The sequence below is a fragment of the Apodemus sylvaticus genome, chromosome 5 (genome assembly GCF_947179515.1).
Source record: "Apodemus sylvaticus chromosome 5, mApoSyl1.1, whole genome shotgun sequence".
In the NCBI taxonomy this organism is placed as follows: Eukaryota; Metazoa; Chordata; class Mammalia; order Rodentia; family Muridae; genus Apodemus; species Apodemus sylvaticus.
The window spans coordinates 11,750,357-11,778,097 of record NC_067476.1 but is presented as its reverse complement, the minus strand read 5'-3'; the positions used below and the strand labels follow the sequence as shown (position 1 = coordinate 11,778,097).

The window sequence follows — 27,741 nt, the reverse complement described above, 5'->3', positions numbered from 1 at the left end:
CTAGACTGGCGAACTTGTGGGCTCTGGGTTCAATAGGAGACTCTGCTTCAATATATAAGGTGGAGAACCTCTATTTCCTTATCTGTAAAATGGGTATAATTATCAGAGCACCTACATCCTTACATGTCATGGGGGGGTCTCAACAAATGTCAACCTCTGGCCTCCATACACCTGCAAATATGCACATATGCCTGAATATCACACATATGCAGTAAATAAATAAACAAAAGACAATGAGGCAGTGGCAGCTCATGATTGATTGATGCTGAGAAAAATCACAGCTGGTGCTGAGCAGGTGTGTACCCGGACAGGCCCATGCGTCTCTGCTTTATACCATTCCCACAAGAAAGGCACACACAGGGCACTGGGGAAATCATGCCAGGAAGAAGAGGCAGGCTGCTGCTTCTCCCAACAAAGGCACCCATACCCTGAAATGCCTTGTACGCACTACTCATTCAAAAGATTTATGAATAAATCCTTATGAATAAAGCAACTCTCCAAATGCTTGTTATCCTGTTTGAAACCAGTAAATACAGCACTCTTAAAATTTACGAATGATGTCTGGAGAGATGGCTCAGTAGTTAAGAGCTCTGACTGCTCTTCCAGAGGTCATGAGTTCAAATCCCAGCAACCACATGGTGTCTCACAACCATCTGTAATGGGATCTGCTGCCCTCTTCTGGTGTTTCTGAAGACAGAGACAGCGTATTCACATACATAAAATAAATAAATCTTCGAAAAGAACTTACTAATGTCAAGACCAAAATACTACTAATAACAATAGACGTAATAAAAGCTTGGGGTGGTGGCGCACGCCTTGGGGTAGTGGCCCAGCACTCAGCTGAGAGGCAGAGGCAGGCAGATTTCTGTGAGTTCGAGGCCAGCCTAGTCAGAAGAGTGAGTTCCAGGACAGCCAGTGCTACACAGAGAAACCCTGTCTCCAATAACTAACTAACTAAATAAACAAAAGTAACAAATGTTCCTTGACCTAAGACATTAGATGAAATGTATCAGGAAAAACACATTTAACACATAGTTACTGAGTCTTTAATGTTTGCAAACTGTTAGTGCCTGAGATGCAGAGGTAGGGGTGCTAACAGCTGGGCCAGCTGAGAGGACTGACGGCAGAGACAGGCATTGTGGGTAAGAGCCTCAGTTGCCTGGGCTCAAGTTCTGGTCTTGTCAGTTTCTAGTTTCTTCATCTCTCTGAGCCTCAGTTTCCTTGTCTCTGTTACTGGAGGTCACAGCAAATGCACCCCTTCCAAACAAACCGGAAACAGGTGTGAACAGGGTACCGCTGCCAGCACAGTATAGACTCAGTCCCCATGGGACTCACATCTGAATGAGGTGACCTCTCAGGTTCACACCTTGCATCCCAACACTCCAGAGGCAGAGTGGGTGAGACGGGGGGGGGGGGGGGGGGGGCAGCTTGGTCTGGACAGCGAGTTCTAAGATTGCCAGAACTAAATAGTGAGACTCTCAAAACAAGGACAAAATTTTAAGAAGAAATAGAAAATGCTGGCTAGGGAGACATCAAGCAAGCAGGAAGGGCAGAGTTCAGGATCTAGAACCTTGAAAAAGGCCAGGCAACGACAGTGTCCTGTGTCATTTAACCCTGACCTTGCTGAGAAGGGCTCTCTGAAGCTCACCAGCTACCCAGCCGAGCCAAACTGTTACGCTTAGATTGACCTCAGGTTTACTTACACACCTTTAAAACAGAAAGACAGCCTAAATGCCTAGCACAGGCAGAGGTTAAGGCTTCCAGTGTGAAGCTTAATTGGAAATTCAGACTCTGGGAAACTTCAGATGGCCCTCTCTGGAAGAAGAGTCTGGAAGAGCAGGCCCTAGCTTGACCCTGCATCTCTGTCCTGCCCCACCCAGGTATCAGCGGAAATGGGATGAACTCGCTGTGCAGGAGAAGCTGTTCCGTCAGGAGTTCGAGCAGCTGGCCAACAACAAGAAGGAGATTGTAGCCTTCCTCAAGCGCACACTCAACCAGAGGGTGGACGAGATCACGGACCTTAATGAGCAGCTGCAGAGCCTCCAGGTGGCCAAGGAGATGGAGAAGGATGCTTTCGAGGCTCAGCTGGCCCAGGTGCGCCATGAATTCCAGGAAACCAAGGACCAGCTCACCACAGAGAACATCGCCCTTGGTGAGGGGACCAGGGGACCCACCAGCAGACCTGTGTGAATTCACCACTAAAGGCAGCAAGGTTCAAATCCACAGCTGTCACTGGCTGTGGCAGGGCCTCACCCGGGAACTGGGGATACCACAGCTACCTTGGGTAAAAAGAGCTGTATGCCACTCCAAACACTGTCCGCCTTGATTGTCCATGCATTCCCAAGGCCAGAAATGCTCTCCCTTCCCTAGTTCATAGATGAGGAAATGCTTCAAAATGGAGGATTTTATCTATGCCACCCATCTGAGAGGGGAGGTTGAGACTTGTCTGCCCAGGGTCAGCTGCTGTCGTCATGGCCAGTCTTATGTGGGGAGGTTTCAGGGGGGAGGGAACTTCTTGAGGAGGATCTAAACAAGGTCCGCGGAGATTAGAGTGTGTAGTGAGGCCCTCCAGAGAAAGGCAGTGGATGTGCGGGGCCAGTCATAGCACGTGCAGACCACGGGGTGAGGTAAGACCAGGGGAAAGTTGAGCGCCCAGAGGGGCGTCAGTCAAAGCTCTCAGCAGCAGCTCACCAGCCTTGTGGCCCCTGCCGGGCAGGGGTCAAGCTGAGTTCCCTGGAAGAATTCCGGCTGCAGAAAGAGGAGCTCACCGAGAAGTACATGGCGCTGGAGGAACAGCTTCGGAGGCAGGAGGGCGAATACAAGGACTACGTGTATAACCTGGAGAAGAAGTCTGTGCTGGACAAGGACAGGTGGGCAGGCTGGGGACCTGCTGGGCCACACGGCTCTCCTCAGCTCCCCTCAGTTCTCCTCAGCTCCCCCCTCCCCTCGCTCCCCCCCTCCTCCTCTCCCCTCAGCTCCCCCCCCAGCTCCCCCCTCCCCTCAGCTCCCCCCTCCTCCTCTCCCCTCAGCTCCCCCCTCCCCTCAGCTCCCCCCTCCCCTCAGCTCCCCCCTCCTCCTCTCCCCTCAGCTCCCCCTCCCCTCAGCTCCCCCTCCTCCTCTCCCCTCAGCTCCCCCCTCCCCTCAGCTCCCCCCTCCTCCTCTCCCCTCAGCTCCCCCCCCTCAGCTCCCCCCTCCCCTCAGCTCCCCCCTCCTCCTCTCCCCTCAGCTCCCCCCCCTCAGCTCCCCCCTCCCCTCAGCTCCCCCCTCCTCCTCTCCCCTCAGCTCCCCCCTCCCCTCAGCTCTCCCCTCCTCCTCTCCCCTCAGCTCCCCCCCCTCAGCTCCCCCCTCCCCTCAGCTCCCCCCTCCCCTCAGCTTCCCCCTCCTCCTCTCCCCTCAGCTCCCCCCTCCCCTCAGCTCCCCCCTCCTCCTCTCCCCCTAGCTCCCCCCTCCTTCTCTCCCCTCAGCTCCCTCCTCCTCTCCCCCCAGCTCCCCTCAGCTCCCCCCTCCTCCTCTCCCCTCAGCTTCCCCCCTCCTCTCAGCTCCCCCCAGCTCCCCTCAGCTCTCCTTCAGCTTTCTAGAAGGAAGCCATGGACTCCACAGCCTCTGTGCCCCAGAACCCTGACTGGGACTTATGGGGGTCGGGATGAAAGGGCCCAAGCTGGCAGTGCACACTCCCGTCCTCTTGTCACTTCTAGTGTTTATTTAATAGGTAAGAATGTTTCAATGGTTCAAATTCTAAAGGCCCAGAAATTCTTTGGGGAAATGTCTAGGACACCACACACCCCCAAAAAATGGGGGGTACCAAGACTTATACCCATCTATTTGACTCCCAACCCCACCCTCCTGGCAAGACTGAGGAAAGAGATCATCCAGCGTGTAAACCTGGTGGCCACCGAGTTCCGAAAGGTGGCCACCAACCAGATGTGGGAGACGACCAGGAGGGCCATCCTGGAGAACAACAACGTGACTCTGCAGCTGACCAAGGTGTCCCAGCAAGGCGTGCAGCTGCTGCAGGAGAACGAGCAGCTCAAGGGCACAAAGGACAAGCTGTGCCAGCAGCTGGAGATACTGGAGAACTCCCAAGAGATCATGGCCAGAAAGAACATAGGGCATCAGAAGGTATGACCACCATGCCCTCCTCGTGTGAAACGAGGGGACCTATGCCAGAACCAAGTCAAGGGTGGCGACAGTCTGCAGCGAGGTCCCAGGCTTTCCTCACCAGGGTGCTGGCCCTAGCTCTGGAGTCTGCTTGCCCCATAACTGAGTGGAGCCCACCTCCGGCCTAGCTGTGTCCAGAGGCGGCGCTGGCCTGCCCGTACGTGGGAGCAAGTCCTAAGTTGTATCTTCAAAACGGAGTTGGGGTGGGCGGGGTCCCACAAGGAGCCTGTGACCCCCGCCCACCGCCGCAGATTATCCTCATGCTGACTGAGAAGTGCCGCCAACAGAGGAAGGGGACAGAGGAGGCAGCGCAGCTGCGCCCCCTGCTGGCCCAACTGCAGCAGAACTTCCAGAATCTGGAGAAGGACAACGAGACCCTGAGGCGAGTCTGAGCTGGGGGGCAGGGGGCGGTGGAGACCACTAGGGCGTGGACTCTCAGACAAGGTGAAGCCTGGAGGCGGTGCCTGGCCGAGCGCGAATTGGAGCCACCTGCGAGCAGTCTTGTCCCCAACCAGGACCGAGAAAGAGGAGCTGGAAGAGCAGCTGAAGGAGCAGCGGGCAGAGGCAAGTCGGCTGCAGGAGGAGCTGACCAAGGAACAGAAAATCCGGGCAAACCTTAAAACCATCCTGACCCAGGCCACCTCCCTACTACAGGACATTGTGCAGGTTAGCAATCAGCGGGAGATACCAAGAGGCCACTGGGGCAAAGAGCAGAGGGCCTCTTTCCGGAGAGGCTTATGGCCAGACTCCCTTTCTCATTCTGGATCTAAACGAATTGGGTCTAATCACAGCAGGGACTGGGGAGGCGGAAGCAGGAGGATTCCAAATTCAAGACCTGACTGGAGCTACAGAATGAGTTCAAGGCCAGCCTGGGCATTCAAGTGTCTTACAAAATAAAAAGTGTGTGACAGTGCACACCTTTAATCCCTAGGAGGCAGTGGCAGGCAGAAGAACAGGAGAGAGAAGATTCCTTTCAAACCTCCAAAGACAGGGCTCTGGAGAGCTCCAAGCCTCAGTCGTCCTAGCCTGATAACTTGGCACTGCGGAATCAGGCAGTGGCCCTGGAGAACCTGGATGGGGGCGGGCCCCTGTGGTGACTTAACCCCACCTCACGTCACACCAACAGATGCGAGCAGAGACGGAGGATGGCGACTTTGACGTGGTGTTCCAGCTGCAGCGTAAGGAGCTGCTGCAGCAGCTGCTGGTCCTGCTCAGCTCGGGCGTGATTTTGAAAACACAGCCGGACAGGGCTTCCCACCAGGACAAGCAGCCCCCGGGCCCACCCAAAGAGAGGTGAGCAGATAGCCCTCCAATATTTGTCTGAGCCTCGTCCTCCTCTCGTGGGGATGGAGGGGGATGACCGTGGGGTCCCTCTCCACAGCCGACTCATCACCCAGACATCCAAGAAAGGGGGTGCTTCTCTGCTGCAACAGCTCTCGACCATCACAACCTACCAACCGGGGGACCTTGGGCTGGTGCCTCGACGTCGGGTCCGCATCCCACCCAAACCCCAGGATCTCAGGCCTCTCTCCTATGTCACCCGAATGGGGATCTGCCAGTTACACAACACGAATGAGGTAGGGGTGCCAGGGACCCTAGGCGCAGCAAGCTAACAGCTGTCCCTGGTTCTGTCAGGCGGCAGTTGGGTGGCCTCAGGGATACGGTGGAATCTCTTTGATCCTCCCCACCTATAAAATAGCCTGATGGGAAAAGGCTGAACCATAATACCCATGATCCCTTAGGAGAGGGTTGGCCAGACCCTTTTGTCTCTGCCCCACTGGCCCCCAGCCCCCACAGGAAGCTTCCGATTTCAAGTCAGTATCTTTTAATCTTGCAGATCTACTCATCTGGAGCTCTCAAAAGGTTCAAAAAGTTTGCCCTTCCTAGACCTTTCCTACACCGCAAATAGAGTACGGGGAGGCCGAGTGGCCGCGGAAACAGACTGGTGTGGCCACGGTCCCTCCTTGAATCTGCAAGTGGCCTGGGGAAACCCAGAGAAGTTACATAAACATTGGGTACCGCATGTGTCAGTGCAGTTCTGTGGCCCCGTCTGGGCTTCAGGGTACCGGTGGGCAGTCAAACAGGTAGATCTCTCCACGGGTATTAGAGGCCCGACAGTGGTCCCTGGCTTCGAGCACGGATGTGGTCCAGGAGCAGGTCAGTGGCCTGACCCATCAATGGGGACAGGAGCTCCTGCTCCTCCGGGGAGAAGCAGCCCAGCACATGGGTCTCCACCATACTAGGGTGTGTGGGGCGCCCGATGCCCACCAGCAGCCTTGGCATTGCCTGTAGGTGCCAGGGGAATGAGGGTGTGTTGGTGAGATACAAGGGGGACCCAATGCTGGCCACCCCCACCCAGGGCAGGGCAGAAGGGTAGACTCACATTGGAGTTCAGACAGCTAATACAGGAACGGACTCCATTATGGCCCCTTGGGGGGATGTGACATGAAGTTAGTACTTTCTGAGGCAGTGCCTTTCCTCCATTTCCTTGCCCAGGCCCCCTTCAGCAACCCAGACTATAGAGATAGCCTCGACAACTTTACTCCACCCCAACAGAGACCAGCGTCCCTATCCACACCTATGCACATAAGAGCCTCACCTTGCACTGCCCCCCAGCTTCAGAGCCAGTTTTCCCAAGGGCTTGTCCAGTTCATCATGCACCAGATAGATCTCTTCCGCAGTCAGCCCAAACAGCTCCGCTTGGCACAGGGAAACAACACCCTAGTTACTGTGTATCTGCTCAGAGGGATCACAACAACCCCCCTATATAAACAGCTTCCCCCAGCCCTCGCTGTAGTAATTGGGGCTTACCGGGCACTTGTTATATTTGAACCCTCTCTCTGGTCCCTGTGCCCTCTTATCCATGAAACCCACAACTCACCAGCTTGGGCTACGCTGCGCCCATTGACGTTCATGAGCCGCCGTGGTCTGAGCAGGACCAGCTGAGCATCCCCAAGCCGGGCCAGGGCGAGGTCAGCAGCGCAGCGCGAGTCACGAGCCCAATTCTCTGCCACTCCCAGTCGCTGTGCTATTTGCCCCAGCACCGCCATGCCCACACTGTGCCGGGTGCCGGGCATTCCGTGGTTCCCCAGGCCAGCCACCTGTGGGCAACACTCACACAGGACCCAAAACAGTGACCAGGAAACAGAGAAGCGACAGGGTTGGGAAGGAGCTCTTAAAGACCTGGGAACTCCTGGAAGACCCACCAGCCCAAGGATGTCGCTCCCTGGTGCAAGAGCAAAACTAAAAGTTTGGAGCCGGTCAATATTGCACCTATTTAACTAAGTAGAGAAAGTGACAAGTATCCCGGAAAGATGGCTCAGAAGGTAAGGGTACTTGCTGCTAATCCTGACAACCTAGGTTCCATCCCCAGGACCTACATGGTGGAAAGAACTCTCTCCCAAGTTGCCTTCTGACAACCACACGGCACATGCACACAACGCATACACATACGTGTAACCGCAGCCGCGGCGCCAAGCCCCGCGCCCTGTGTAGTCACCCACGCCCCACTCACCAGCCACCGCTTCCCGGGGAACCGAGCCTCGGAAGCCTGCCGGCTCAAGGCCCAACTCCGCCGCATCCCTGGGCGAAAAAGGCCGGACCTCAACATGCTGACCCCCATTCACGGTCAGGACCCCGCCCCTTGACGTCAGGCATCCCTAAGCCAATAGCATCACCACCACATGTCCTGCGACGCCCAATCCAGGCCGGGTTCGGTGTCCGCCAGGTCTCTGCGGGGCGGAAGTGGGCGGGTCGCGGACCCGGTGAGTGTCAGGGTGCGTTCCTCCGCGCCGCGTCACACTGTATGGCCCAGCCTTTGCTCAAGGGCTGGTACCTCGTTATGTTTCTACCCTGGCCCTCCTCGGCGTGCACTGCCCATAGGTTCTTTCCTTGACTTAGGCCTTGGCTTGCCCTGCTAAGTTTCTAGTGACTCTCGGAGGCGAGGCCAAATGGGCGGGGCCTATGGCATCCTGGAGCTGGTGCCTAGCAACAACGGAGGCGGGGAACCGCGAAGTTTGCTCAGCTCAGAAGTCAGCCTACAAACCTGGCCATGACGGACAAGAGCAAGGTGAGAAAGGGAAAAGCCAAGGCAGAGGGCAGGGCCGCAAGAAAGGCTTGAGGAAGAACCAGTCAAGCCCTTCAGTGAGACTTGGGAAGTTCATCATTTGTAGTGTGGGAGGGGAGAGGAGTACCTGGCCTCCCAGTCCTAAAGTAGAGGGCAGAGAGGTTTGTTTGCTTGTTTGTTTGTTTGTTTTGGTGTTGTTGTTTAACATGGTTTGTTTGTTTGTTTATAGACTAAGAGAAATACACCTGCCTCTTCTTCCAAACCGGGGATAGTAAAGGTATGCACCACCATGCCCACTGGTAGAGGGATTTTTGAGGAGAGAAACACAGAACTTGAGGATTGAGGAGACACAGGTCCCCAATTCTGGTGACTATGGGAAGGGTGACCACACAGAAGTGAGAAGCCCTGGGAAGAAGTCAGGTGAAGTGCTTGCTCGGTGTGGCCTGCTGGGGGTGTGAGAGCCCGGGGGTGGGGGTGGGGGGTGGGGGGCGAGGCAGTCAGAAGGAACTGTATGCAGCAGGGTCTGAGCTGGGTGCTGAGAACACACGGGCAGGTAGAGCACACGGTGAGAGTAGACAAAGCCCAAGAGGAGAGCAGATGGTGCAGTGGCGACAAGGACTTTCATCTCCTTGACCTTGGCCAACAGGACAGGGCTGGAGAAATGTTGGAACACTAGGGGACTGCTGAACCCCAGACTGGGTGTGCCTTCTACCAGGAGGCTTCTTCACACCTCCTCCAGTAGGCAAAGTTCCTGAGGGACGTGTGGAAGTGACATCAGGCCATCCTTGAGGCCTTGCGAGTGTTCTGTCCCTGGTTTGGTTCCAGGAGCCTGACAATGCCCGATCACAGAAAACGCCCAAGCTAAAGGCTCCTGAAGCTCCAGAGAAGATCCTGCGCCGCATCTTTGGGACCAGCCATGTGTTCTATGTCATGACAGACACTTTAAAACGAAGGGTGGTGGGCTCAACGGTGCCTGCCAAAGTCAGAGAGTAGTGAGTGACTCGTTTGTCCCCAGCCCCAGGTTCCTACGCCACACAACCATTAATACTGGGTCAGCCGCAAGCTGGCTGCTAGGTCTCCGGGCCTCAGTGAACAGCAAGGGTAGAGGGAGAAGAGGCTGATGCCCTCCCTGCAAGAGTTGTAGGAAGGTCAGCCTGGCCTCTGAGGAGCTCTGATGACTTGTGAAGCCCTCCCTCCTGCGTGCCCCACTGTAGTCCTGAGTAGGTCCTGGGCTGTCCGAGATCAGTGCCAGCTCCACTGCCTGTCCTGTCCTGTCCTCACAGCTATAACGAAGGCCATCAGTGCCTATTACAAGAAGACTGGGAGATGGCTGTGCTGTTCTTCTCCCGTGCCCTCCATCTGGACCCCAAACTGGTAAGAGAGTCAGAGTGGTCCCTGGAAGCAACTGGCTGGCATAAGCCATCAGATCCCGGTGCCACCTGGAGGGGAGGACGTTGGAGAGGACATAGCAGCCAGGGTCTCTCTGCCTTCAGGTAGACTTCTATGTGTTCCGTGCGGAGGCCTTCATCCAGCTCTGTGACTTCTCGTCTGCCCTCCAGAACCTCCGCAGGGCCTACTCCTACGAGCCAGCGAATAACAGATACCTGGACCGGCTGGCCTTTGTGCTCTACCTACAGGTGCCCGGGCTGCCCCACCCACAGAGAAGGTCTCACCTTAGCCCCAGCTACTGGCTTGCCCTCTGCCTACAGGAAGCCTTCCTGGGATAGGATCTGAGTTCTTGGGGACTCCTGGTCTGTAGGTCTGTCCACACCAGCTGCCCGCATCACTGATTTATTAATTTAGCTGGGGGTGTCTAAACAGAACTTCTGCAGTAAGGTACTGACCTACTCCACACTATCCAATAGGGTCACCACAGGCCACATGGAAATGTGGCCCTTAAGATGTGGCAAGTATGACTGAACTAAGTTTGGTTTTTAGGGTTTTTTGTTTTGTTTTGTTTTGTTTTTTTGTTTGTTTGTTTGTTTGTTTGTTTCTGAGACAGGGTTTCTCTGTGTAGCCCTGGCTCTCCTGGAACTCACTTTGTAGACCAGGCTGGCCTCGAACTCAGAAATCCTCCTGCCTCTGCTCCCAAGTGCTGGGTTTAAAGGCGTGCACCACCACCACCTAGCTCTGAACTAAGTTTTAAATTTGATTTGGGTGGGTCAGTAGGTGTGTGGCTCAGTGGTAGGATGCCAGATTGGCATACAGAAAGAAGGCTCTGAGTCCTATCCCTAGTAATAAGCGGAATTTTAATTGCTTAACATTTATTTTTACATTTACTTGTGTGTGTGTGTGTGTGTGTGTGTGTGTGTCTGTCTGTCTGTCTGTGTGCATAGGGAGTTCAGAAGACAGTTCGCAGAAGTCAGAGGTCTCCTTGTACCACGTGGGTGGGCCCTGGGCATCAGCAGGCCTGATGACCAAGTCCCTGTACCCACTGAGTCATCTCACTACCATCAATGTCTTTTGAAAGTTCTTTTAAAAGTCGAATATTGGATAGAAGTTGAGTTGGGTGTAACAGTGGTAGACCATTTGCCTAGTACAGCAGGGGTCTGAGTCCAAGCACCAGTACCACAAAACACTCAAATCAAACCATCAAATACCATCAAATCGCTCAGTTCTTACAGGGAAGCACTGGTGGCCAGTGACATGGCTGAGCAGACAAGAGCATCTGCCTCTTAAGCCTGCCATGTGATAGCTGAGGTCCACACAGCGGAAAGGAAAGACCGCCACACGTTATCCATGACTCTCACACGCGTGTTGTGGCATGTGCCTGCCCCCACTCCTCACAGAATAAGTACATGTGATAGAAAAGAAACATTGGGCCAGACATGGTGGCTCAGGCTTCCCCACTCAGCACTCCAGAAATTGAGGCAGGAAGATTATCGTGAGTTCAAGGTCTGCCTGGGTGGCAGAGTTCCTGGCCAGTAGGAGTTACATTGTGAAACATTAATAAGACAGATACAGCCGGGCAGTGGTGGTGCACACCTTTAATCCCAGCACTCTGGGAGGCAGAGGCAGGTGGATTTCTGAGGTCAAGGGCAGCCTGGTCTACAGAGTGAGTTCCAGGAAGACTGGTCTACAGAGTGAGTTCAGAAGACTTCTGCAAACTGTCTTCTGAACTCCCTATGCACACAGACAGACAGACAGACAGACACACACACACACACACACACACACTACACAGAGAAACCCTGTCTCAAAAGCCAAATCCAAAAAACAAAACAAATAAGACAGATATACCAGACAAGGCAGGAGCACCGTCAGGGCATTCAAATGACTGATGGAACTGTTGAGGGCCTGTGTCCTGCTAGCCCACTTCCTGTGTGACCTTTGGGGGTCACTTCACCACCCTGAGCCTTAGGTCCTCTATCTGGGGAATGCTTGTGGATTCTGGGCCTTTGGCCAGAGCCCAGCTGCTCTCCCTCCCCTGCGGCCCCATTCTGTCTGGAATCTCTGTGGCTGTTTTCCTCCATGTTTCTTGGAGTCTCTCTGCTCAGCTCTTGTTTCTCTTTCCATCTCTGTCTCTTGAAGTCTCTGTCTCTGTCCAAGCCTCTCTCCCTGTCTTCTGCCACCCGTGGAGGTCAGCAGAGCTGGAGTTCTGAGCAGAGCTGACAGCCGTGTCTCCTCAGGGCCAGTGCCTGTACGAGTTGTGTGACTACCAGGAAGCCCTCTGTGTCTTCCTGCAAGCCTCCGACCTCCAGCCCCAAAACGCCTCCTTCAGTTACCGATGGTGAGTGCCTCACAGCTGCCCCCCCCCTGGCAGCAGCCTCTTACCGCCCCAGGCTGAGTGCCCTCTGCCCTCTGCCCTCTGCCCCCCAGCATGGCCTGCCTGCTGGCTCTCAAGCGGTATCACGACTGCCTTGCCCTCATCACTAGGGAGGTGAAACAGGGCAGGGCTAGTGCAGATGTCTTCATCCTCAGGGCTCGGCTGTACAACTTCTTCCAGAAGGTAATGCACAGTGGGGGGCAAGCGTGCACCCCCGGAGCTGCACTCCCCTCCCCCCTGGCTCTATGGTAGGGAGCTGAGCCATGTCCCCAGCCCTCAGCTGTGTGGCATCCAGGACACCTGCACATAGACATTAGCTGAGGTGCTTCTTCCTCTTGCCTTCCTTCCTTCCTGTTTGTTGTTCTTTGTTGGGTTGGTGTTGGTGGTGGTGGTGGTGGGGCAGTTCTTTTGGCTTTTTTGAGACAGGATTTCTCTGTGTAGCCTTGGCTATCCTAGAAGTCACAAATTCACCTGCCTCTGCTAGGATAAAAGGCATGCACAAGCCTGGCAGTGGTAGCGCACACCTTCAATCCCTGCACTTAGGAGGCAGAGGTAGGTGCATTTCTGAGTTTGAGGCCAGCCTGGTCTACAGAGTGAGTTCAAGAACAGCCAGGGCTACACAGAGAAATCCTGTCTCGAAAAACCAAAAAATAAAAAAAATAATTAAAAAAAAATTAAAGGCGTGTACCACCACGCCCAGCATCCTGTCTTCCTTTTGTATTTCCAAGCTCCTTGCCTTCCTTGCTGAGTGAGCATGGGAACAGAGATCACAGGGAACAGCTGGGGACAAGGATGCAGGCCAGCATGGGGAGTGGCTAGGCAAGAGTGGCCAGGCAGGTGCTAGCCAGAGGCTGGGCCATAGTGTCACAGTGACACTTGAAAGTCCCCTTCAAAGGCAAGAGTCTATTCTTCATATTTATTGCTGGCCCCTACCTCCTCCTGTGTGAAGGGCTGTACTGAACCCAGACCTTTGCCCAAGTTCATCCCCAAGACTGCCAGATACCCTTGAAGGAAGGTGAACAGAAAAATGGACCAGAGGTGACTTGACCAAGGCCAGCCAGTCAGTTTTCCAGCCCCAGCCCACCCCAGCCATCCCCCAGTCCCCCCAGGTTACCCTCCAACCAATTATCCCCGGAGTAGTGAGGAGCCTGCTAAGATGGCTGACTGGGCTAGCCTGGGCTAGCCTGCACGTCGGTGAAAGGCTTCTGCCTTTCTCTGCTCACACCCAGACCTCAGTCAGCCCTGGGTCACAGCTGCCTTCTGTGTAAAGGGCGGGGCTGGGAGTAGAGAAAGGATGCAGCAGGGGATGAGGCCACACCGTCCCCTCACCACAGGACTCCTACTAGGAGATAAGATCAGTGCAATCACCAAGGCTGACCCGCCTCCCTGAAGTTATACCTGGAAAGGAGCTATTGACGTGGAGGCCGGGGACTGCCTCACTCAAGAGGCCAGAAATGTAGAACACTCATGCCGGGGACACAGGAGGGACGGTGTGGTCATAGCTTGTCTCCTAGAGGCCTGCCTTCCCCTGCCCCGACTGGGACAGTGCCACCCTCCACCCCTGCAGCCCAAGCTCTGCTACCAGGACCTTCGAAGCGCCTTGCTCCTAGACCCCTTGCACGCACAGGCCAAAGGGCTGCTCCAGAAGATGGTGGACCAGGCCAAGCAGTCTCTCCAAGATGCCAGCATCCTGGCCGTGCAGGGGAAGCTGCACCGAGCACTGAAGTGCATCAGCTGTGCCATTGAGAACAATCCCTTGGATCCCAACTTCTTCCTCTTCCGGTACCGGAACCGGGGTGCAGAGGGCTGGACCTCCCACAGACCTGCTTCGCAGTCTCCAGAGAGCCTCGGACCCTTCCCAGGCTTCATTCCCTCTCTAACCTCTAATAACCTTCCCCCCCACTTCCTCACCCTACCCCCCACCCCCACTCCCACCCTCCCCACAACCCCACACTCCCATACCCTCTTTCGACTGGGGTCATGGCACCATAGAGGTGGTCTCCATGGTAACCTGGGAATCTTAGGACTCCTGCCGGGCCTGCTGAGAAGTTAATGTTGGGAGGGCATGAGGCTAGAGATTGTATCTGGTCCCCCAAGGATCTGGTGCCATTCAATCTCCCTACTCCTGGATTTTCTCATCTAGATAGTTGGCTAAAGCGTGTATACAAAAGGCTTGAACAGGGGGCATGTGATGGCTCAGCAGGTAAAGTAGCTTGCTGAACAAATCTGTCAACCTGTGTTAAATTCCCAGAAGCTCATAGAATTCCCATAAACTAAGTACATGAAGTTATACTGAGCAGAGACACCAGCACATGTACCGCTTGCGAACTGGAACACTATCCCTGAGAAATAACAAATCCAGATGTCTAGCAGGTTATCTATCCAAGCAGCAATCTCGGGCCAGCCCCAGAGGGCAGACCTAGGGTCTGAGACAGAATTCATGACTACAGTCAAAGGCCAGGGGTCAGAAGGTCCAGGGTGGGCAGTGGCCCTCTGGCCAAGTGCGATGCTTTAGCCCTCTGTCCCTCCCTGCGACCTGCCCTGCCCACCACAATAGGGGCACCTTGCGCAGACGGCTCCAGCAATTTGACCCAGCCGTGGAAGACTTCCTGAAGGCAATGGACATGGTGACTGACGCCCAGGACAGCCTGGTGAAGCAGGCACAGCGCCAGCTGCTGCTGACTTACAACGACTTTGCGGTGCACTGCTACAACCATGGCGCCTACCAGGAGGGTGTGCTGCTCCTGAACAAGGCTATCAGAGATGAGCAGACCGAGAAGGGCCTGTACATCAACCGTGGCGGTGAGCGGGGTGGCGGTCAGGCCCTCGCTAACTGCCCGAGGAGGAGTCCAGGCAGGGCCTGGGTGTGCCTAGGGAGTGGGGATGCAGTTAGACTTCACCCTCGGGTCCTAGATTGCTTCTTCCAGCTGGGCAACCTGGCCTTCGCGGAGGCAGACTACAAGCAAGCGCTGGCCCTGTGCCCTCTGGATGAAGGAGCCAACTTGCGCATGGGTGTACTGCAGGAGAAGATGGGCTTCTGCCAGCAGAAACACAGGTGGGCCACAGGCAGGAGGGGAGTGGGGGGGTGGGGGGTGGGGAGATGGGGGGCGTGGCTAAGGGCGCGCTGGCCTGGAAAGGGCTCACCAGAAGCCACAGTTGTCTCCTGGTCAGAGATTTTATTCACATTTTTACCGCAAAAATAAATTTGATTATTTTAGTAAATTAAGTTTTTTAATGAAAAATTTTAAATATTCAATCACGTATGATTCAGAATGTTATTTTCCAGGCCTACCTGCCTTCCCAGTTAGCCTCCCTCTAAAGATTCCATCCAGGACTTGGGTTGCTTTCCAGCACCCACGTGGCAACTCAGTCATCTGCTATCCCAGTTCCAAGCGATTAAGCATGATGATGGTGCACGCACACGCACGTGCGCACACACACACACAGGCAGAAGAGTCATATGCAGTTTTAAAAATGCTAGGGCCAGGGCCAGGCAGGGGTGGCGCACGCCTTTAATCCCAGCACTTGGGAGGCAGAGGCAGGTGGATTTCTGAGTCCGAGGCCAGCCTGGTCTACAGAGTGAGTTCCAGGACAGACAGGGCTACACAGAGAAACCCTGTCTCGAGAGAAAAAAAAAATGGCCAGGTACAGAGGCCCAGGCCAGCCTGGTCTACATAGTGAGTTCCAGTAAAGTCAGGACTATATAGGGAGACCCTATCTCAAAAAACTTAAATAAAACAAGAAATTAGGGTATGCCAAAGTTATAGTATTCAACTGTCGGGTCCATCAAGAAGTAACAGAAGTGGGTGGGAAGCAGGGCAGGAGCAGAGGCCCCTCATTTTCCTTCAACTCGTCGGTGCCTGCAGCCACCATCTTTGCTGGCAGTTCATGGCAGCCTTGGGCATGTCCCTCAGGCAGTTCCAGACAGCAGAGGAGCACTTCTCGGAGGCCATAAGGCACAACCCCCAGAAACCCCAGTACTACCTGCACCGGGCCAAGTGCCGACAGTTCCTGCAGAACATTTTGGGAGCCCGCCAGGATGTTGCTACTGTGCTGCTTCTGAACCCCAACTATCCAAAGGTGGGCTCCTGCTGGGCCAGAAAGGCTCTCATCCTGTCCCTACAAGAGACGGTGACATTGAGCTGCTACCCCACTCGCCCTCCTCCTCACTAACATCCCTCCTGCCTCGGGTACAGAGACTCAGACAGGCCCTAATGTTCAGAAGCTAGTGCCTGTCCCGTCTGCCGCCCCATTAGGGAATTGACCATTCCTAATGGTCTCCTCCTCCTGGGTTTAGGAAGTCTACGGAGACCTCCCCTGTCCGTCCGAGGTCAAGGCAGCACTAACCTGTGCATTGTCACAGCTCTGGTTGGTCTTCTCCTACCAGATGGCTTCGATGATGAACACCCTCTTCCCTGGCATGACTGTGGAGACCGCGCTCAAGAGCCCAGTGGCCGAACTGGCCAAGCTCCAGCTAAGCCGGATGATAGAAAATGGACCCAAGAACATCTACCCGCAAAGCAGTGTGGTGTAAGCGTGCACGTGTGTGTGTGTGTGTGTGTGGCACAGGGACTTCTGGCCAGGGGTAGGAACTGGTGGGGACTCGGACCTCCTTTTGTAGGGCTTGCACTGCCTGGTCTCTGGGGACAGCAGTTCAGATTCCAGAGACTGAGAAAGGTCCTGGGACCATAACTTGATAGGCAGCGGATAATGGAACGCCGGAAAGCCCAAATCCTGGTGAAGTCCTGGAAGCAGGAACTTCTTGGGACCCCTGAAGAGGAAGTGACCATTTTCCAGGCTCCGCAGTTGGTAGAGGAGAAGAAAAAGGTGAGTGGAAGGCCTGAGGCTTCTGGCCTACTGTGAGCCTGATCTACTGTCATCCGAGATACAGACGCAGAAGTAAGGTACCTCTGTGACTGCATGATCATACACTGCTTGGGACACCAGCCACTCGTGTCTTGCCTTCTTTACTAAACGCCCCTACAGACTGTCTATTGTCTATCTTAGAAAATACACTGCGGGGGCGGGGGGGGGGGGTTGTGCTGTGTGTGTTGTCTGTGAGGACACGTGCCCATGTGGAGGCCACAGGAGGATGTTGGGTATCCTTCCTTTCCTATCATTTTCTGCCTTATTGAGACTAAGGCAGTCTCAGAAACCTCCTGTCTCCACACACCAGCGCTGGGGCCACAGTGCACATAGCTGTCTGTTCCAGATTGTGTAGATTGCAGGACTGTCAGCTCAGGTGCTCAAGATTGCTTAGCAGGTGCTTGACCTACATATCTATCTTCCCTGTCAGTCAGTATTGCCTTTCCAGACAGGGCCTCACTATGTAGCCCTAGCTTGCCTGGAATTCACTATATAGACAAAGCTGGCTTCAAACTCACCGAAATCTGCCTGCTCCTGCATCTCTAGGGCTGGGATTAAAGGCCTGCAATCCTTCCCCTCCCCCCACACCTGTTTGTTTTTGAGCCAGTGTCTTGCTATGTAACTCAGCTGACCTAGAATTTACATAGCTTAGGCTAGCCTCAAACTTGCAACAGTCCTCTTGCCTCAAGACTCCAAAGCGATGGAACTACAGGCATGAGCCACCACACCCATTTTTAAGTACACAAGTCTTAAGGGTCAGCTAAATTTTCACAAATGAGTGTGCTATGGCCTCAACACCCAAGTCAACAAACACATTCTCAGCTTCCAGAAGGCACCCTCTTAGGCTCCTGTCCCACCCCCCCACCTCTGCACAAGGCTGCCCCAATTCCAAGGCAGGCGGTGGTGGCACACACCTGTAATCCCAGTACTTGGGAGGCAGAGGCAGGTGGGTTTCTGAGTTGGAGGCCAGCCTGGTCTACAGAGTGAGTTCCAGGACAGGCGGAGCTACACAGAGAAACCCTGTCTCAGAAAAACCAAAAAAAAAAAAAAAAAAAAAAAAAAAAAAAAAAAAAAAAAGCAAAAAACAAAAAAAGGCTGCCCCAATTCTTAACTCTGTATGTGAGATTTACCTTTGAAGCATGGCCGGCTGTCCCATCTCCGGGTCCCTTCCCTCAGTGTTAGTTATGCGGGTGATGCAGCTGTAGGGAATGCTGTACCAGTGCCTTCCTAGCTTACATTAACAGGAAGGAACATGCGCCTGTGTGCCCTGACATCACTGTGAGTGTCTCTCTCTGGGCGACAACACGATGGCTGGCAGGTGCCTGTCCGCTTTACCTTTTCTCCACAGCTACCGATGTGACCATGGGTGGTGAGGGCCACCAGGCCTGCTGTATACAAAGTCTGTTCTCTCCTCAGCAGGCTGCTTCAGAGCTCAGAGACTCGTCCTCTGCACTGTGAAACAGGCATAGCATCCCCACGGGTGACTGAAAGTGTGTGGTGAGGGAGAGACTTCTCAGTCCCTAACGTGCGTCTCTCAGGGCTCATCGCTTTAGTTTACAGAAGCCTGACACCATGTGAACCAGTGTTCTACCTTTCTAGGACAGGATGCCTATCAGGCCTGACTAAACGCCGTGCCTGCAGTCTTCTTAGCCTCTTGGCCTTCCCACCCACCCTAGAGACTTTGTCAAGAACTTTTTTTCCCCCAGAGACAGGGTTTCTCTGTGTAGCCCTGGCTGTCCTAGAACTCACTCTGTAGACCAGGCTGGCCTCGAACTCAGAAATCCGCCTGCCTCTGCCTCCCAAGTGCTGGGATTACAGGCGTGCACCACCACCTCCGGCTCTGTCAAGAACTCTTAAACATGGAAGAAAGAATGCTCAATTGGAAAAACACAACAAAGCAAACACAACAACATAACACAACAACATCCAAGTGGGTTGGGAGGAGCTATGGCTCAGTGGTTAGGTCAATACCGCTTTTGTGGAAGAGCTGAGTTTGGTTTCCAGCACCTACACTGAGCTGTAACAAATGCCTGTAACTCCAGCACCATCTACCCCATGCCCTCTTCTGACCTTTTTGGGCACTTGTACTCTTGTGTACACAGACACCTTTGCATACACATTTTAAAAAGTGGAAAATAAATCATATTAAAAATGATTTAAAATCATTTTTTCGAGACAGGGTTTCTCTGAGTAGTCCTGTCTGTCCTGGAACTCACTCTGCAGACCAGGCTGGCCTCAGACTCAGAAATCCACCTGCCTCTGCCTCCCAAGTGCTGGGATTACAGGCATGCACCATCACAACCGGCTTGGTCACATGCCTTTAATCCTAGCACTTGGGAGGCACAGATGAGCAAATCCCTGCGTTCCAGGCCAGCCTAGTCTTCGGAGGAAGTTCTAGGCCAGTCTGGGTTACACAGAGAAACCCTGTCTTAGGCAGAAAAAAAAAAATGGCTAGACTGTCCTGTGACCTTGCAAATGTATGGCTGTGGGCGCCAGAGCCTACCAGTCTGCAGCTCCCAGCCTGATTCTTGCTATAGGTGAAGATCCCTCGCAGGAGGACATCCCTGACAGACAGCTACGTGGACCAGACCTCCTCAGGTTCTGTCTACAGCAGTAAGTGCTTGCTGTTCCTGCCTAGCCTAGCAGAAAGCAACAGAGAGACCAAGTACTGAGCATGACCTTAGGTTCTGCCCTGGATAGCTTTGTCCCAACCTCACAAGGGATGTGGTGGGGACTTAGGGATGGTGGTCAGCACAGGGCAGGACCAGCCACCCCAGGCCCTTCTCGGCTCTTACTATTTCCGCCTCTTCTTCCAAGGCCTGTTCTTTCTCTCTGCTCCTCAGTATGTCTCCGAACTAAGCTACAAACCTCATGCATATCCAGCAGGTTTTGACTCCCAATTTTGCAATCACCAGCCGAGAGGGGGGGGGAAGGGCAAAGCAAGAAGGCTGCTCCCGAGCGCCCCCTGGTGTGGGGTGGCATCAACAGAGAAGGCTGCTCCCGGGCGCCCCCTGGTGTGGGGTGGCATCAACAGAGAAGGCTGCTCCCAGTGCTCCTTGGTGCAGGGGGACAATATTAGTCCCCTTCCTTTTATTTGGCTATCATCCTCCAAACTGTGGTGGCCCACCTGCCCCGAGGCAGGCCTGTACCAACCACTGGTGAGGGGAATGAGTGACTGACTCAGTCCTGGTTCCAGGAAGTGAATCCTAAGACAGATGGCGGGGAGCAGCCAGCCAGGCAAATGGGAGTGGGGCTTGGAGGGCAGAGTGCAATTAGACCTTTAGAGGGGTCAGGGTGGGCTTCAAAGAGCTGAAGGAAGAGTTGGAATCCCCTGCATGTCAGATGGATTGGCACAGAGTTCAGAGGCCTGTGGGAGAACAGGGCTGGGGAGCCCAAAGAGAGGGCAGGCTGGGTCAGTGCTGTTTGGGCAGCGTCTTGTCACCCCGCAGCCCAGACATATTGAGAAGGTGGGCCCGGCGGAATTGGTAGGCCTCAGGGTTGTGGGCCGGAGACTGCCTGGAAGCGCTGTCTTCCTGGAGCTGCCTAGAGAGGTCAACGGACGCTCTTTACACGCTTTTCCAGTTGTGAGCATCAGCACGGACGGGCCGGAGATGTCAACGAGTCAGGAGTATCGGAGCTCTTCCCACACAGCTGTAGCATCCTCCGAGTCCACACTGCTAAAGCCTCAGCCCTCAGGACCCAGGAAGAAGCAGGAACTAACCTGGGGCCCCAAGGTTGTCAAGGTGGTCACGGATTACCTGAATCATGACTTCACTGAGATCGCACCTGCCAGCAGCCAAAGGGGAGCCACCAAAATGACAAAGGCCACCCAAGACCCAAAGCCAAAGCCCAGGAAGACAGAGGCTCCCAAGGCCCCCAGCCGGACCACCAGCACGACAGAAGCCCCCGAGGGCCCAAAGCCTAGCAAGTCCAGGTCTATCCTGACCCTGAAGGAGAGAGTCAGAAGAGCTAAGGCTGTTCGAGCCCAGGGCTGGAAACGCAAGGCCCAGAGCAGCAGCCAGACACTAACACAGACTTCCAGCACGATCCACCCCGACAGCAGTGAGAGCGTCGTCAGTACCCCCAACCAGCCCCCGGGCCAGACTCTGGGGCCCAGCAAGCCTGAGGACAGTTCCAGCCTCAGTGAGAGCACATCCACCAATCTCAGCCACAGTGAGAGCTTTATGGAACTAACTAACCTCTTAACTAAAGATGTCCAAGAGGGGCCAGAAGACAGAGATGCATTCACCCCTGGCCATTATTCTGCTCCCGCAAAGGGCCAATGAAGCCCTTGCTGAGCAGGGAACAGGTTTCAGCAGAGTTGCCTCCTCCCAGGACAGTAAGAAACGTTGGTCAGTGTTCTGATACCATGGCCAAGTTTATTATCTCTGTTCTCTTCTTGTACAAAATTAAAAACTTGAAATCCAGGCCCAAGTAGCAGCTTGAGTTCTTCTATTTGGTGGAACTGTGAGGTGCTAGCCTGGCCTAGCTGGATTGTCAGGTCCAGCCACAGGCTGTGGGCTGAGATCTGGCAAAAGAACCAGACAAGGCAATCCAGTGAAAGCCCTCAGCTGGAAGTAGCCAGGAGCCTTTGTCCCTGAGTTGCAATTCACATTGAGAAGGCTCGGCTCAGATTGCAGGGCTGTGGCAAGGCTGTTAGGTTCTGGGGTACCCAGGAATTTCCCAGGAAAGATGCTTCTAGACCTTTCTTCCTTAGCCTGGCCAACACCTTTCTTCATTTTAACTTTGTGCTCTGGGTCCCACTTGCCAGCCAGCTTAGGAGAGAATTCTTCCAGAAGCCGCCCAGACCTTTCTTGTTTGCTCTGTGTAGGCAGAGGAGGCAATGACACCACCTTGGGGTCTCAGAGGAAAAACATGATTCGGGAGGCCACAGTCTTGCAGCCATTGGAGGAGAAGAGCCGCTCCTGCTCAGGGAAGTAGGTGGTACTGTCCAGCACAGCCTGGACCACCTCCTCTCGGGGCTCCAGGCCCAGCTGAGCCAGCTCATTGAGCACACAGTGGCGCACGTGATGCCGCTGCAGGGGGAGGAAGGGCACCACGGCATCCAGCAGGCGCTCCTCCATGATGCCAGACCTCCAGAAGCCATCTGCAGGGAGGCACGGAAGCCATGTGAGCGGGTCAGGTGGGGAATCTATGGCTCACAGGGTTAGTGGTGGTGTCCTGCAAGCTGCAGGAGTTGGGGCTGTTGGCAGGCCACGAGCGGTGTGTGCAGAAGCCTGGGGGTGGGGGCGGGGCACAGTGCAGGGGACAAGGCTTCAGATTTAGGTGTCTAGCCCACTGCACTGAAGTGTGAAGGCCCTACCAACACTGGTCCCTGAGCCAACTTACGGTGAGGGTTGTCCAGCACAGCTCGGGAGACGGCCGGCTCCACCTCCTGTAAGCTGATTTCTTCCCTGTCCCTGTGGCTGCGCCATGCCTCCAGGGCCACCTGGTTGATCTGCTCACCACCAGTATTGCTAAAATCACAAGAAGTCAGGCTGAGACTCATTGAAGAACTAGAGGGTCACACCTAACATGACTCAGAATCAGCAGAGTGACCCATTTCCTTCTCCCTGTGACGTCCAAGCCACTGTGACATGTATATATGATGTACTTTACAATTCACAGAACAATCTGGGGTGGGGGCTGACACAGGTTCTTGTTTTGTTTTTTTGTTTTTTGTTCAAGACATGGTTTCTCTGTGTAGCCCTGGCTGTCCTGTAGACCAGGCTAGCCTCAAACTCAGAAATCCACCTGCTTCTGCCTCCCAAGTACTGGGATTAAAGGTGTGTGCCACCACCGCCTGGCATAGGTTCTTCTATTGCAGCCCAGACTGGCTTCAACTTGGAAGCCATCCTCCTGACTCAGCTTTCAGAGCCCTGCGATTACAAGTATGTTACCACCCTCAGACTACAAAGTCCTTTGGTGGCCTTTAACTAGCTTTCCTCAGGAGGACAGTGGGGAATTACCACTGGTCCAGCTTCAGAAGCAGAGAGCCGAGCTTGAAAAAGCTCAGCGCTCCTGCTTAAGGACTCACAGCTGGAAAACAGGGCTGGGGTCGGAGAGTAGGGACACGGGGTCCCCTTCTCCCAGGCTTGTGTCCTCTCAACTACCAAGGAGGGATGACTGTTGACCAGGCTGGGATCCTATTCAGCAGCAAGGACCTAAAAGTCAGAGCCCAGAAGGGCTTTGAGAATGTCAGAGAAGTCAGGCACTGCAATGGCAGTCACAGGGGTAAAGTGAGCTGGGAGAGCGTGCCTGGGCTCCTGGGGACAGTGCCCTGCTGGGAGCACAGCCCCGAGCTGGACCTCTAACAGGTGTCCCCCTCCCCGCCCCCTGCCCCCTTTACGCCCCTACCCCTCCACTCCATTCCCCCCCTCGCTTGCAATGCAGGCCAGACCTGATAAAGATGAAGATGGCTTTGCGATAGTTGGTCCCATACACAACCCAGGAAGGGCCCAGGAAGGGCTTCAGGACTTCCATCAGGCCAGGGGGCAGCTTGTCCATCTCATCGAAGAGGAAAAGCGAGCGGCCACAGGCGGTGAGGTTCCCCTGGACCCAACCCTTGAGCTCCTTCTGTGAGAGCAGAGACAGGAAGTCCAAAGGAGGAGACCAACAAGACAACTCCCCACAACCCAGAACGCCGTCCCGAGCCAGAGACACGTGATCGGTACCAACCCTCGAGACAGATGGTAAACGGGTAACTCAGAGAGGTGCTGAGACTCGTCCAGAGTGACACAGCCAGTCAATGGGGGGGGGGGTGGTACGACAGGGGTGCAAATACAAGTGCCCCAGTTGTCTGTTCATGACAGCTAGTGACTTCTGACAGGGGAGGTTAGACCTGCCCTACAGTGGTGACAGCTAAGACAGATCAGGAACAATAGTCATCAGGGCTAGCAGTCACCAGGGAGCGCGTGCCAAATCGGGGCTCAGAGCTTAAGAGAGGACGGTAATGCAGACACAGGTACCCTGTAAGTAATATCTACCCTGTGTCATCCCCATGCCTCTCATGATGTCTCTGACCCACGGACACCACTAATGCCACCACCCGCGTTTCACAGCAAGCTCTTCCACAGTATCATGGCAAGCCTTGTTCCTAAGGTTCCGAAGGCTGAGCCTCCAACTGGCTGTGCGTTTAGGATAGAGAAAAGGGACCCAGGACACATGTGGCCTACCTTGTACTGCTCGGTGTGGCTGGGATGTGGGAAGTGGATGATGGGGGAGAAGTGGTGGACGTGAGGGCTACGGAGGCCGCCCCGGAAGAGATACTGCGCCAGCAGGGAGCTAAGGTAGGACTTCCCAGTGCCTGTCCAGCCGTGCAAGGAAAGGACCAACGGCTTGCTGGGGGCTGGGTCCTGTACAAACGCCTTCAATGACTTCACCACTAGGGCCTTGGCCAGATGCTGGCCAGCCAGGTGTTGAGCCAGGTCACATTCCAGACCTAGGGCCACAGAAAGAATGCACATCAAAGCAGATGACAGGCTGTTGACTCACATCGGTTAGCTCAGCCCCTGGGAGGCAGAGGCAGCAATAATCCTCCTACTCAAAGGCCAGCCTGTGTTTATAGTGAATTCCAACATGCCTTTAATCCCAGCAATTGGGAGGCACAGTCAGGGAGATCTCTTCTGAGTTCCAGGCCAGCCTAGTCTACATAGTAAGTTCTAGGCCAGCAAAGCAGGGCTACATGGTGAGACCCTGTCTCAAAAAAAAAAAAAAAAAAAAAAGCACTGGTTACTCTTGCAGAGAACATAAGTTCGATTCCTACCACCCTCATGGTAGCTCTCAGCTAGCTATAACTCCATCCCAGAGGAGTCAACACCTTCTTCTAACTTCCATGGGCATATCGATGTACCCAGACTTGCAGACAAAACATAAATACAAAAAAAAAAAAAAAAGCAGGGCAGTGGTGGCGCACGCCTTTAATCCCAGCACTTGGGAGGCAGAGGTAGGCGGATTTCTGAGTTCGAGGCCAGCCTGGTCTACAGAGTGAGTTCCAGGACAGCCAGGGCTACTCAGAGAAACCCTGTCTCGAAAACAAAACAAACAAACAAAAACCAGGCTGGAGAGATGGCTCAGCGGTTAAGAGCACTGACTGCTCTCCCAGAGGTCCTGAGTTCAATTCCCAGCAACCACATGGTGGCTCACAAGCATCTGTAATGGGATCTGATGCCCTCTTCTGGTGTGTCTGAAGACAGCTGCAGTGTACGCATATAAATAAAAAATAAATCTTTAAAAAAAAAAATCAGCCAGGATATGGTGGTGCAAACCCTTAATCCCTTAGCACTCCGGAGGCAAAGCCAAGTGGATCTCTGTGAGTTTGAGAGCAGCCTGGTCCACATAGTGAGGTCCAAAACTGCCTAATCAACGTAGAAAGATTGTCTGAATAAACAAAAAGCATCAGAGGTTCGAAGGCGTGTCTGAGACCTCTGGGATTCGTGTCCAAACGAGGGGCAGTGCGGCACCGCCCCCTCGAGGCAGTTCTCCCGGACTGCACCCGCCCGGAGTAGATGACAGCCGTCAACAGGTTCAGCCGACCGACCGCAGGTTTCTCCCGGAGTGACAAGTCCTCAATAAGGGAGGCCAGCCTCAAGCCACCGGGCGCCCCGTTGTCAAAGGCTTCCCTCCCCCGGGCAACCTCCAAACCCTCGCCTCAGGTTTGTACCAGAGGCGCTCGGATCCCCACCTCCGCCAGCCAGGGCCTGCGGGGCCGCAGACATTTCGACCCGCTACGAGCTCCTGGCTGCCCGCCCGCCTGCCCGCCCCGGCTCCCACCCCTCACCCGGCAAGTCGGGCCGGAAGTCGCATTCGCAGAACGAGCCGAAGCTGCAGCGCAGAGAAGCCACATCCCAGGCAGCGGCGGCAGCCAAGGCCAGCCCAAGCAACCCGAGGATCGAGCACCAGGGCCGGCAGCCGTGCCTGGCCACCGCCATCCGGTTGAGGCCCGGTTTCGGTCAGAGGCTGCCCACCGCCAAAACCTGTGAACTACAGCTCCCGGTGTGCACCGCTCCGCGGCAGCCACGCCCATTGCCTACAACTCCCGGCTCCCCTTACTCGGGGCTCTAAACCCCGACTCGCAGCAGTACCGCAAATAGGCCTCCTGGGGGAGCCCGCGAACCACCAAGTCCCCCGTTGCCATGGTCACGGGTAACTAGCGACCTCGCCTCAGAAAAAATAAAAGATTGTTAAGAAAGACAACAATAATAACAAAAACTTGTGCGTGCGGAACTTTACACTTTCCTGAGAGACTTTTCCAAGCTCTTTTAAAAAAATGTGACAAAAGAGTGCTCACAACAGCTTTTTGAGAATGTCTCTCTGCCAGTGTCAGGCAGGCGCCTTACATGTGATGTAACAGCACCTGCTATATACCCAGGGATGGTCAGCTCAATAAGATGTAGTCACAGAACGTGTTCTGGCTCAGAAAACTGAGCCTGCAAGATGGTTTGGTAGGCAAAGACACTTGCTACCCAGCCTAAAACCCGAGTTCAATCACCAGAGTCTGTCTGGTAGACATCAAGAATCAATCCTGCAAATAGTCCTTGAGCCTCTACACGTGAGTCCACACATACACACTAAATGGATAAATAAGTATATCAAAAGGCAATAATGCAGCCTCAAAAGTATAACTCAGAAGGGTGTGATTATTTTTACTTTTCTTCCTTCCTTCCTCTCTCTCTCTCTCTCTCTCTCTCTCTCTCTCTCTCTCTCTCTCTCTCTCTCTCTCTCTCTCTCCAGGACAGGGTTTCCCTCTGTAGCCCTGGTTGTCCTGGCACTCACTCAGAGGCAGGTTGGCTTCAGACTCAGAGACCTGCCTGCCTCTGAGTGCTGGGATTAACGGTGCGCACCACCACAGTCCAGCCCCTTCATTTTCTCTAAACACACCTCTCTAACACTTTCCCCTTAACTCTCTAAAGCCGTCTGCGCGGCTATCATATGGGTAGCCTCCTTGTCAACTAATGCAAAGGATGTGGCTTTGCCTCTCTCCGTCTTCTTCCTCCAGGCAGCTTCTGAGATTTATAGCTTGCCTCTCCTAGGGTCTTTATTTATTTAGGGTCTTTATTTATTGGGGTCTTTTAAACCCCAATAAAAGTTTCCCTGAGCTTAAAAAAATAGATAGATAGATACATACATACATACATAGATGGATGTATGGATGTATGATGTTAGATAGACAGATGGGTAGATGATAGATATATAGATAGGTGATAGACAGACAGAGGTATGTAAATAAGTCTTGCTCTTTCTTACTAGCTACTACACACTAAACACCAATATAAGTCTAAGGAGAGAGATTCCCTTATTGTCCTGGTTTTATTGAATTTGGAACCCAAGAAATAAAGCTTCTTACCCAAGTTCCCCAGGCATCGAGCCACTGAACTAAACCCGCCTCCAGGTGCTGTGAAAGATCTAATGTCCCCAGTCACGCGTTCCCAGCCTTATGCAGCCAAAGAGCTCCGAGGCAAAGGACCGACCCGTACGCCTCTAATTCAGTAAGTAGACTCCTGAGGCCCGGGGCCTAGCCTGTGACCAGCAGCAGCACACGTCTCTTCTGTTATTAAAGTCCACTCACCCACCAGGTGTCTGTGTGTAAGGGGAATTGGGATCCTAGGTTTTGTTATTTAAAGATCTTTCTGAAGTGGGAGGGGGTCTCACTAAGCAGCTTTGGCTGGCCTCAAAGCCAAAGATTTGCCTGCGTCTAAGTCCAAAGTGACAGTATTAAAGGTATGAGTCCATATACCCAGTTTACAGATTTTTTTAATTTAAATTTTATTTTATTTGTATGGCTATTTTGCCTGCACACCACATGTGTGTCCATTACCTAACGAGGTCAGAAGAGGGCAAAAGATCCCTTACTTAGTACTGGAACTATAGATTATGAACCAGCATG

General features: G+C 54.0%; 4 protein-coding genes across 6 annotated transcripts in view; 2 read left to right on the top strand and 2 right to left on the bottom strand.

Moving 5' to 3' along the window:
- Nucleotides 1-6,102, top strand: part of Cfap157 (cilia and flagella associated protein 157) — a 7,847-nt gene extending 1,745 nt beyond the window's left edge. The window contains exons 2-9 of the mRNA XM_052182213.1: nucleotides 1,881-2,152; nucleotides 2,717-2,870; nucleotides 3,852-4,119; nucleotides 4,410-4,540; nucleotides 4,674-4,824; nucleotides 5,285-5,451; nucleotides 5,540-5,735; nucleotides 5,996-6,102. Of these exons, the coding sequence (XP_052038173.1) occupies nucleotides 1,881-2,152; nucleotides 2,717-2,870; nucleotides 3,852-4,119; nucleotides 4,410-4,540; nucleotides 4,674-4,824; nucleotides 5,285-5,451; nucleotides 5,540-5,735; nucleotides 5,996-6,067 (1,411 nt within the window). The 3' untranslated portion in view covers nucleotides 6,068-6,102. The remainder of the gene's footprint in view (nucleotides 1-1,880; nucleotides 2,153-2,716; nucleotides 2,871-3,851; nucleotides 4,120-4,409; nucleotides 4,541-4,673; nucleotides 4,825-5,284; nucleotides 5,452-5,539; nucleotides 5,736-5,995) is intronic.
- On the bottom strand, nucleotides 3,761-7,790 carry Ptrh1 (peptidyl-tRNA hydrolase 1 homolog). Its single transcript, XM_052182212.1, has 5 exons — nucleotides 7,673-7,790; nucleotides 7,040-7,259; nucleotides 6,758-6,857; nucleotides 6,542-6,587; nucleotides 3,761-6,444 (listed from the first exon to the last, which is right to left on the bottom strand). Exons 1-5 carry the CDS (start codon nucleotides 7,778-7,780, stop codon nucleotides 6,262-6,264), a joined length of 657 nt encoding a protein of 218 aa, XP_052038172.1. The 5' UTR covers nucleotides 7,781-7,790; the 3' UTR covers nucleotides 3,761-6,261.
- Nucleotides 7,791-7,916: 126 nt separating this feature from the next.
- On the top strand, nucleotides 7,917-21,147 carry Ttc16 (tetratricopeptide repeat domain 16). Its single transcript, XM_052182208.1, has 15 exons — nucleotides 7,917-8,227; nucleotides 8,454-8,501; nucleotides 9,050-9,216; nucleotides 9,508-9,598; nucleotides 9,718-9,861; nucleotides 11,854-11,954; nucleotides 12,044-12,173; nucleotides 13,558-13,772; nucleotides 14,548-14,792; nucleotides 14,904-15,045; nucleotides 15,905-16,070; nucleotides 16,378-16,520; nucleotides 16,691-16,817; nucleotides 19,394-19,469; nucleotides 20,439-21,147. Exons 1-15 carry the CDS (start codon nucleotides 8,210-8,212, stop codon nucleotides 21,140-21,142), a joined length of 2,517 nt encoding a protein of 838 aa, XP_052038168.1. The 5' UTR covers nucleotides 7,917-8,209; the 3' UTR covers nucleotides 21,143-21,147.
- A 68-nt stretch (nucleotides 21,148-21,215) lies between these two features.
- Tor2a (torsin family 2 member A) lies at nucleotides 21,216-25,859 on the bottom strand. 3 transcript variants are annotated; one of them, XM_052182209.1, is made up of 5 exons: nucleotides 25,636-25,848; nucleotides 24,032-24,297; nucleotides 23,257-23,432; nucleotides 22,206-22,333; nucleotides 21,216-21,963 (listed from the first exon to the last, which is right to left on the bottom strand). In XM_052182209.1, exons 1-5 carry the CDS (start codon nucleotides 25,784-25,786, stop codon nucleotides 21,719-21,721), a joined length of 966 nt encoding a protein of 321 aa, XP_052038169.1. In that variant the 5' UTR covers nucleotides 25,787-25,848; the 3' UTR covers nucleotides 21,216-21,718. The 3 variants fall into 3 exon arrangements, with proteins under 3 accessions (XP_052038169.1, XP_052038170.1, XP_052038171.1); XM_052182210.1 differs by having other exon boundaries at nucleotides 21,861-21,963; nucleotides 22,202-22,333; nucleotides 25,636-25,851; XM_052182211.1 differs by lacking the exons at nucleotides 21,216-21,963; nucleotides 22,206-22,333; nucleotides 24,032-24,297 and having other exon boundaries at nucleotides 23,365-23,432; nucleotides 25,636-25,859.
- Between the last annotated feature and the right edge of the window lie 1,882 nt (nucleotides 25,860-27,741).

Excerpts from the sequence above, each read along its gene's own strand:
- Ptrh1 (XM_052182212.1), bottom strand. The coding sequence starts at position 7,780 with ATGGGGGTCAGCATGTTGAGGTCCGGCCTTTTTCGCCCAGGGATGCGG. Across the intron at positions 6,588-6,757 it reads AAGCTGGGGGGCAGTGCAAG|GGGCCATAATGGAGTCCGTT; the intron begins GTGAGGCTCTTA and ends CATCCCCCCAAG. Across the intron at positions 6,445-6,541 it reads TTAGCTGTCTGAACTCCAAT|GCAATGCCAAGGCTGCTGGT; the intron begins GTGAGTCTACCC and ends TGGCACCTACAG.
- Ttc16 (XM_052182208.1), top strand. Across the intron at positions 9,599-9,717 it reads TCCATCTGGACCCCAAACTG|GTAGACTTCTATGTGTTCCG; the intron begins GTAAGAGAGTCA and ends CTCTGCCTTCAG. Across the intron at positions 16,818-19,393 it reads TGGTAGAGGAGAAGAAAAAG|GTGAAGATCCCTCGCAGGAG; the intron begins GTGAGTGGAAGG and ends TTCTTGCTATAG.
- Tor2a (XM_052182209.1), bottom strand. The coding sequence starts at position 25,786 with ATGGCGGTGGCCAGGCACGGCTGCCGGCCCTGGTGCTCGATCCTCGGG. Across the intron at positions 24,298-25,635 it reads CTTCCGGCCCGACTTGCCGG|GTCTGGAATGTGACCTGGCT; the intron begins GTGAGGGGTGGG and ends CTGTGGCCCTAG. Across the intron at positions 21,964-22,205 it reads TGTGCTGGACAACCCTCACC|ATGGCTTCTGGAGGTCTGGC; the intron begins GTAAGTTGGCTC and ends GCCTCCCTGCAG.